Here is a 9037-nt window from a genome sequence, read left to right as displayed (position 1 = left end):
TATATATATATATATATTTATTTATTTATTTATATTTTTTATAATTAGTAGTATACAGTTTAAAGCAGCATTTATGTATGTGTAGGGCGAACTACACACTATTAATACTCAGGGTTAAGCGTTTGTGTAAATCTCCAACCCTCTGTATGAACAAGCATAACAGTTATGATTACCTCATACACCACAAATAATCTTCTTTTCTCTATACACAAACAATTTGCTGTTCAGTTTAGTTCTTTACCCCAGAGGTTCACTGCTCAGTGGCTCTGTCTTTGTAGTACTTTTAATGTGCTGGAACCAACTGTCTCTTTGCGACCTTTCACTTCTGGTGCCTTGACTGTCAGGGTTACTTTTCTTTCTCCATCTCGTGCTCTTCATTAATGTTTCACTGCAGCCCTTGCCCTTGGTCCGCAAATCGATTCCGGTCTCCTCTCACTCCCAGCTCTCCATTTGACCCTTGACCTCCCGCTGTCTGCTCTGCTCACTTTCACCGCGGCTATGTTACACGCCGGCTTAATTCACCTCAGCCTGAACCTGATATGTTTTTCATCAAGACCGCTCCTTTCTCTCAGCAAAATGTTCCACTCTGATAGACATACAGACTTATGCATTGCTTTGCTCTGCTTAAATTGAGGTCGAATAACCAAATTTGCTGTTAGGCCAAAGACCTCAATAAAAAAAACAGGATGATTCGTCCATTTGGCTTAATGTGATACCGAGAGATAAGACAAATTGCACAGTGAGAAAAACACATATATCAGCACTCACCTTGACACTGTGTGTCCTTAACTGCAGGCTCGAACCCAGCCATGCAAGTGCAGGAACCTACAGGAACCATCCACTCGCCATCTCCATTGCAGTAGAGTTTAAGAGGGACAGACACCTCCAGAGCATTCAGCACACAAGTGCCGGGGGCAATGACTAGTGACGTAGCCTCAGCTCCTGTGGCCGTCTCTGGGAAGACAGCAAAATTGGCAATGGTCGTGGAACACTTCTTGTAGAAAACTCGGACGGAGATTAAAGACATGCAGGCGCCCAGGTCCTGGAAAGCCAGATAGAAGCCAGCCTTGGAAACTGGACCAAAGCTGCGAATCTTGGTGTTGACCCGGCCAGACTCCAACATAGAGAAGCTCTCGTCCGGAGCAATGGTGTCCACCTTAACATAAGGGTTCTCCATCCAAAAAGGACTGGTAGATGTGGCGGAATCTGAGTCGGACTCGTAGTAGAATAGATTGAAGGTCTCTTTACATGATCCTGGAATGTTGGGAATACTGTTGCAATCTCGTACGGTGAACTTCATCTCCACATAAACACGGAGAACGTCCTTTCGAGGGATGAAGTCGCTGCGAAGCCAGTTGTTCTGGTTAAGCTCACGAACGTTGCACACTTGGTATGTCCGGATAGGGTTCATGGCATCGTCGTAACCGCTAACTTCCTCCCACTGAGAAAAAAAGGAAAATAGAGACACTAAGTCACACAAGTTCACCTTCAGAATGAGCTAGCACTTTATATATACTGCATTGGAGGATTCTCCTACAGAACAATAGCAATAACAAATGCTTTATCTAAAGTACGACACAATACGCTTTATTGTCAGTATTACAAATGAAACCATTCTCATTTTGATGTTATCCAGGGCTTTAGAACTCTGAGGTGTTACGCTACAGAGGTACGGCAGGCAATAAATTGCTGCTTCTCAGCTCCAGCCCCACACACCGGAGCTAAGAAACAATATAATGGAGGGAGCAAGCCGAGAAAAGAGTGAATGGGGTGGATGAAAGAGTGGGGAAATGACATTTTATGCTTTTTGGTTTGTGCCTTTTCAATTACACATTGTGCGTGGTGTCATTAAGTGGGGAGCTGCACGCTGGTCTTTCATCTGTGTTCGCCAGTTCAATGAGGAAACCTGCCTGGCAAATTCATCAAAATTACCGTGGAGTGTCAGAACTCCATCGAATAAAACGACGAGTGGATGTTTACCGTATAACTCGAGTGTGGAGTACTCTCTGCATCACTTCACAATCAATTACCTTTCAATTAAACCATCATGATTACATTGTATGCATGCAGATCAACAAGCTACATTCAATGCTCTACCAAAATACTTTCCTTCTTATCTACCAAAATTAAGAGCACACATCTTTTGAAAAGACAGGTGAGAGAGGTTGATTGCATTTGAGGTAAAACCATGTGACACGACAACTACTAAATAGTGAGTAAGAACGCCTACTAGCAATCTTGGCAGCTAATGAAGGTTTTTACATCATCCTCGGCTTGTTTAAACAAACAGCATACTATATCAACAAGGAATGATTCATATTCCTTTCAGTAAAGGAACAATTAGATTCACGCTCAACCTTGGGAAACCGTCCCACTTCTTTTGATTACAGCGAGTTCAAGAAAAAGCGATCCTACAGGAGAGAATGAGCTGTAGCCAAAAAGGAAAAAGAAAACTAGCTATCGAGAGATTTGTTGAGAGCGTAGTGTTCGTGTAGAGGTGAAGTCTTTAATTAACACAGAGATATGGATGTTGCGTGGACAGGCCATTCATCCCTATGGGCTCCGGGGACCCGAGGCAGACAGGGCTTCCAGAAGTCTCTGCTTTATCACTGCCTTTCTGAGCCAAGGGTGCTGAGATCAATAATAAGCATCAGGTCAATGTGACAGGAGAAAGAATGAGGTGTAAATGGGCATTTAGTTCAGTGGAATAAATTGCTGAGAGAGTGAAGATGGGAACGAGGAAGTGGCCCACACATCGCACTCCTTTAGGGATAGTGGTGCAACAAACATACGTCTTTCCAAGAATAAGATGTCCAATCAATGTCTTTTCAACTAATTTTTTTAGAGAAATAAGCCTATGAAGGGCTTTAAGCTATTTCTGCATATTAAACGTTGATATGAGGAAGTACACACTTCAGATTCAATGTGAAAAGTTATGCACATTAATTTTCCCCTGCTGCATTGATTTTTTTGGGAAAAAAAGATTAATTTATTTATTTTAGACGCAGATGCTGCTGTGGAATGATGTGGTGTATTTATAAATATATAAGTGCATTACAGCTTTTTTTTTTTTCCTTGGTTTGTTTATCTTGGAAGAATTAGCGGGTCAGGTTTAAGCGACAGCAGGTCGTTATATTTATTTTTCCTTAATGGTGTTACAGTCTGTATTTATCTGTATTTATTTCTCGGGTTACAGGTGTCAGACTAATGACTAATAGAGGTTTTTTTCTTTTTTTTGTGGCAGATTAAATGAAAGAGAAAAAGAACTGCTGTGTCAGGCTGGGATTTATTCCAACTTTTTGCCCCTGTTTTTATTATCTGGGCACAGTTCCCATTTCGGTTTTCGGGGTGTGACATACCATTGAACTTAGTGTCACAGACAATTAGAAACGAGTGTGCCGTAGGAAAGAGAGATATGGAGGGTGCCAATTAAGCCAGTGGCTGAAAAAAAAAAAAACTGTCAAAATTACATTTCACCCCAACAGAAATAAGAAATAATATTTTGCCAAAAATATTTTTAGACAATTAATTATGACAAGCAGGCAACACACTCCCCCACCTCACCCGAATTCTCATAACTGCTATAAATAAATTATTAAATAAATATGATTTAAATTTAACAGAATTTATCGATCATGCTAGTTTGTTCGTATATAGCCTTTATTTTTTGCAGATTTAAACAAAAACAAAAATACATTGTTTTACAGTCATGAGAATCAAATGAGAAAGTAAAATGTCTGAATGCATTACAAAAATGAAAACTTGGAGTGAAAATATGCTGAATTTTTATGCAGTGAAAAAAAAGCATCCTATCCTACAAAACATCCTATTTTTCATTTTAGTTTTAGTCTGAAATAACATTTGTTGTGGGATTCGCTCCAGAAGGAGGATTGAAATAAAAATTGGCCAGAACACTGGGAAATTTAAGGCAAGGAGACACTGCTGCCACATTTCCCCTGTCTGTCCTCAAATACAGTGGGCTGGTATGCGTGACAGAGAGCAGAAGGGAAAGCACTGGGCAATGTATGTTCTGAAAAGCGGCATCTGTTGGGGTGTAAAGGGGTTGTTCTTGGGCCCATTGTGCTGGTGAGTTTTAGTGCATTAATGGGGGTGGGAGGGATATTTACAAGAATAATATATGGACGGGGAAAGTGAAATGCAAGTTGATTTGTTTCTTTGGGGCTGCTCTTGTGCCTCGGTGCATTGGTGCTAAGTTACTCGGAAGTAAAGGTTTTGGGGAGGGGTGACTGCAACAGCTGAGATGGTGTGGCTGGGGGCAAGAAGGGGGCAGTGGACACATGAAGAACAGGATATAAGGAAGAGAGGTGAAGACCCAAAGAATTAGACAAATCCCAACAAAAGAAGTAAGAAAAGGCAGCAGTGTCTGGGTATTGTGAAAGATATACCGAGTGAAGGATACTTCAGCTGTGTCTGCCAAAAGCTTGTGGGCACAGATTTCACTTTTGGAGAATGAAGTAACACGGCTAGGGTGAAATCTGATCTGGGCATTGCTTTTATCTGATGAAACGTAGAGCTTCCTGTGTTTAACACACTATATTTGAACAAGACTGTAACTGGACCTCTTATAATACCTCTTGATTTAAAATTCGGTAACTACGACATTTATGAGAAAATCGCATGAAACCGGTCATGAACATGTGCAAGTCATTTTTAACCCTCAAATGAAATGTTTCAATGGAAAGAATAAGAAATTACTTTTGTCTTAAAGAAAATGAGGCCTATTTTATAAGTTTGTATTTTTAAATTATTTTTAATGACAATTAAGCCCATTTGTACGTGTCATCACTGTAATGGAAAAAAAATTAAAAATCTAACCCATTTTTGTAATTCAAAAAAATATATATTTTTCTATTTATTTATTCATTTATTTTTATTATTATTATTATCATTATTATGGTAGTGACAAATTTGGAGGAAATGTGCTTATTTGACACACACACACATATATATACAGTGGGTACGGAAAGTATTCAGACCCCCTTAAATTTTTCACTCTTTGTTATATTGCAGCCATTTGCTAAAATCATTATATAGCAGCTGTAAAACTCAAGAGGATATATAGTAAAATAAAGTAAAAACTAAATTATGCAAAACAAAAAGGGGAAAAAATGAAGAAACAAAATAGTGAAAACAAAACAAAAAAGGAAAAACAAAACAAAATGATGAAACAAAATAGTGAAAATAAAACAAAAATGAAAACAAAACAAAATGTTGCAACAAAAAAGGAAAAACAAAACAAAATGATGAAACAAAATACATTCAAAATAAAACAAAACAACAAATCAAAACAAAAAGGGGGAACAAAGAAACCAAAATAAAATAGTCAAAACAAACAAAAAGTAAAAACAAAGAAAACAAATAAAAAATAAAAAATAAAATAAAATTCCAGAATAAATATAATAAAATAATAAAATACTGGTCTTTATTTTATGTTGAGGTCAAAAAGATAATTTTTTGTAGATTCACCCCTGTATACTTTTTTTTTTTGATTGAAGGAGCGGATTATATAAGCATGATGGCCTCAGGTTAACCATAGTCAAACACACAAAAGTAATAACTCACCCCAGTTTCAGGATGTGAGGTCCATGCGAGTTCAGTGGTGGCCCATTTGGTGTCCATCAGTGTTTCTGCAAAACAAAAAAATAAAGATCCACTCAGTTTGAGGAACAAGAACTGCCTAAACAACAGGCAACAAAAAATAAGAGAATTAAATGGAAAACCTTGGGAGGAAGTGATTTCACACTGTGCAGGACAAGCTAAGCAACATACAACTGTCACTGTCCATATTGTTAATAGGTATTAATGCATTGCGGTAAATTCATGGGTGCAGGAATGGAGAAACGCTATCATGCTAATCAACAGTGAAAAGACGGCAGAAAGGCGAAACAGCTTTGTGGGTGATCCAGAAGGCATTGTCAAAGATTTATGACAGCCCTCCTCTAATTAGATTTAATTAGCCGTGTATTTGCTGGGTGGGAAAGAAAAGCTAAGTGTTTTTGAAAGACAACCCGCTCCCCTTCCCACACGTACACACAACACATCCACACACTCGCACCCTTAAGCTAGCAGCTGTAAAACTCAAGAGGATATATAACAGAGCAAAGGAGTTCTTGAATAGCACCATAAAACTCACAAAAGGAAGATCTTCACAATTTCCTCAATACCCAATATGTTCTGCCTGTCTGTTTTTTTTTTTCAGTTTTTATCCCACCAGCCATATGTGCAGCTCTCTGTTTTTATTATAATGAAAGCACACTCACTCAGCCTAGACTACCAACATATTGAGTCAACCATTTTACCTTCCGCCACATGCTTCGGCTGTTTATACATCGCGGCTGCAGTTACAATTGAACGTTGAGACTGTGTTTACTGAATTAGATGAATTGGTGCATTGAAAATAAATATCAGAGGATGTTTCCTCTAAAGTGAGTGATAAAAACACTGTTACACCTGGTATTAACATGGCAAATAATGGTTCTGACCACATGTAGGATTATGTGTTGTTATTATTATTATTATTATTATTATTATTATTATTATTATTTAATACCCCCAAACAGCTCTAAGTTTGATCTAGGTTTAATAATAATAATAATAATAATAATTATTATTATTATTATTAATATATTTCATTATGTTTACGAAATCAATCTATAAATGGCTTGCTTGTAAATAGTATCTGCACATCAGTGTTATTTAAGTGTCATGGTGATACTATTATAGTTTTTGTTAATATTGTTTGCTTTCGGGCTAATTTTTGTTAAAGTTTTAGTAATTTTATTGTGTGTCTTTGCCATTTTTATTAGTTTTTTGTTGTTTTTAAATATGTATATATTGTTTTTAATAAATGTTTATTTCCGTTTTAGTTTGAGGTTTTTAGTACATCAAGTTAATTAAATAAAAATGAGAAATGTTGCCTTAGAAACTATCTGAAATAAAATAATTTTAAAAATAAACAAATAAAATAACAGATTTCATATTTTATTTCCATCGACATTTATTTTATTTCAAGTAACAAAGTTTTTTGTTTTTTTTTATTTATTTTTATTTTAGTTTTAGTTAACTATATTAAACCTGCTGCACACTCATTTATTTATTTATTTATTTATTTGTTTGTTTGTTTGTTTGTTTAAATATAATCTAAAATAAAATTTAATTGATTGTAAAATGTGTACTTGAGTATTTTTTTTCAGTTATAAAATATATAACCATGACTCAACAACAACAACAACAACAACAACAACAATAATAATAATAATAATAATAATGCCCATTATTTTCATTATAATTATGACTGTTGCTATAAAAAATAAACAATAAATATTACTTTTATAATAAATAAAAATAGCATTTAAAAAAATAACAATAATAATTTTTTCATACAACTGTAAAATTACAACATTTTGTAAATGGCTTGTCTGAGTCTGAGGCAGACATATGGCTGTCTCATTTTCAAACATTAAACCATCAAGCCTTTATTTTGGCAGGAAAATAAAATGAACCCTTAAATTAAACTGCCGTCGTTGCGACCACAATATCGTGATTTTTATTTGATTAATTGCGCAGACCAATTTACATTATTAGCACATTGCCATTGCATCCTGATGCTTCCCGGATGACAGCGAAGGACCGCCTACTCACCTGTCAATCAAAATCACACATAGTACTGAGATCATATCACTCAAGACAGATGTTAATACCAAGTTAACATGATTTGAATCTTCTCTACTCATCTTTGTTTACTTGTGTGATGTACCACAGAAAATAAAATCCCCACCACAGGAAATATAAAGCTGAAGTTGAGAAGTTTCTAACATGTAGGTGTTTGTACGATAAGCAGAAACCGAGTCTGAGGCAGCTGTTTATACTTCAGACAGAAGCGGCCACTGATTTCCTGTCGGGATGTCATGCGGTGCGTCCGGACCGTCATATTGTGTCACTGACTGATGAGTCCGCCGATATTCAAACCCATTTAAATGAAACCCACAAGTCAGCTGCCAGATGAGAAAAAGCTAGCGCAAATAAAACGCAAGACAAACCCAGAGAAAAGCAGTGTAGTGCAAGCGAGCCGTGAACGTTCGGGAGCGAGCTTCTGTTTTGTTTGCGTTTTGTAAGCTGTGCTGAAAAACAGCAAAGCCGAGCATTGTGTCAGCTGAGCGTGCGTTTAGATGAGGAGGCAAGTCCCGGCTCAATGAGAGAGCGAACGCACCCCATCCCGCCGCAGTCAGGGGGGCGAGAGGCCATGCCCTCAATGCGACGATTCATTCACACTCCAGCAGCAGCACCGAGCCTCCATTACGCCTCGCTACTGTTAAAATGGCTCCACACAGGGAAAGTTTTGTTTGGCCAGCCGGGAGACGACAGTTTATTTCCTGTTTCTCTCAGTTCTGAGGAAAAACCTAAGAATATGGGCCTTTCTGGCAGAACGGCGAACCTGATTGACGAGTGCGGAGACAAAAACTCGCCCTTGCAAAACCTGAATGTTTCAGTGTGAAGCTTGGGCAAACTTTAGGCTATAAACTCAATGGCATAAAGCACACGCCATAAACTTTAGTCAGTGAGGCAGAACATTTATGAAACTTGAGAAAACAGGCCCGACACATAAATTAACTGCCGCAAAATGAAACGCAGGTTTACTTATTCGCCACATGTTGACTTAACGGTCATAAAAAAATTATTGAACTGTTTTTTTTTTTTAACTATAAAAAAAACTGAAGTATAAGAAAATAGTAACAATTTATACTATATAACCTACTACTAGGTTATATAGGTTCAAAAAAAAAAAAAAGCTTTATTAAGTACTATATTTTTAATAATATAAATATATCTATTTATTCAGTAATATTGTGTAAAATGATAAATATGACTCACTTTATAATAACTTATCATTTAAATCTAAAAAAACATGAATCAGTGTTTATTTTTCTATTTTCAGATTTCACTTTTATTTTAGAGAAAGATTTAATTTTGATGTGTGTATAAAATACAGTATGTATATATATATATATATATATAT

General features: G+C 36.5%; 1 protein-coding gene across 1 annotated transcript in view; it reads right to left on the bottom strand.

The window, feature by feature from the left end:
- LOC107732650 (ephrin type-B receptor 3-like) overlaps positions 1-9037 on the bottom strand; it is a 51052-nt gene that overhangs the window by 14126 nt on the left and 27889 nt on the right. The window contains exons 2-3 of the mRNA XM_016544052.1: positions 5584-5648; positions 769-1441 (exon numbers count right to left, since the gene is read on the bottom strand). Of these exons, the coding sequence (XP_016399538.1) occupies positions 769-1441; positions 5584-5648 (738 nt within the window). The remainder of the gene's footprint in view (positions 1-768; positions 1442-5583; positions 5649-9037) is intronic.

This window comes from Sinocyclocheilus rhinocerous, unplaced genomic scaffold (genome assembly GCF_001515625.1).
Source record: "Sinocyclocheilus rhinocerous isolate Xijiao unplaced genomic scaffold, SAMN03320098_v1.1 scaffold579, whole genome shotgun sequence".
Taxonomy (NCBI): domain Eukaryota; kingdom Metazoa; phylum Chordata; class Actinopteri; order Cypriniformes; family Cyprinidae; genus Sinocyclocheilus; species Sinocyclocheilus rhinocerous.
This window is presented reverse-complemented; position numbering and strand designations above follow the sequence as displayed.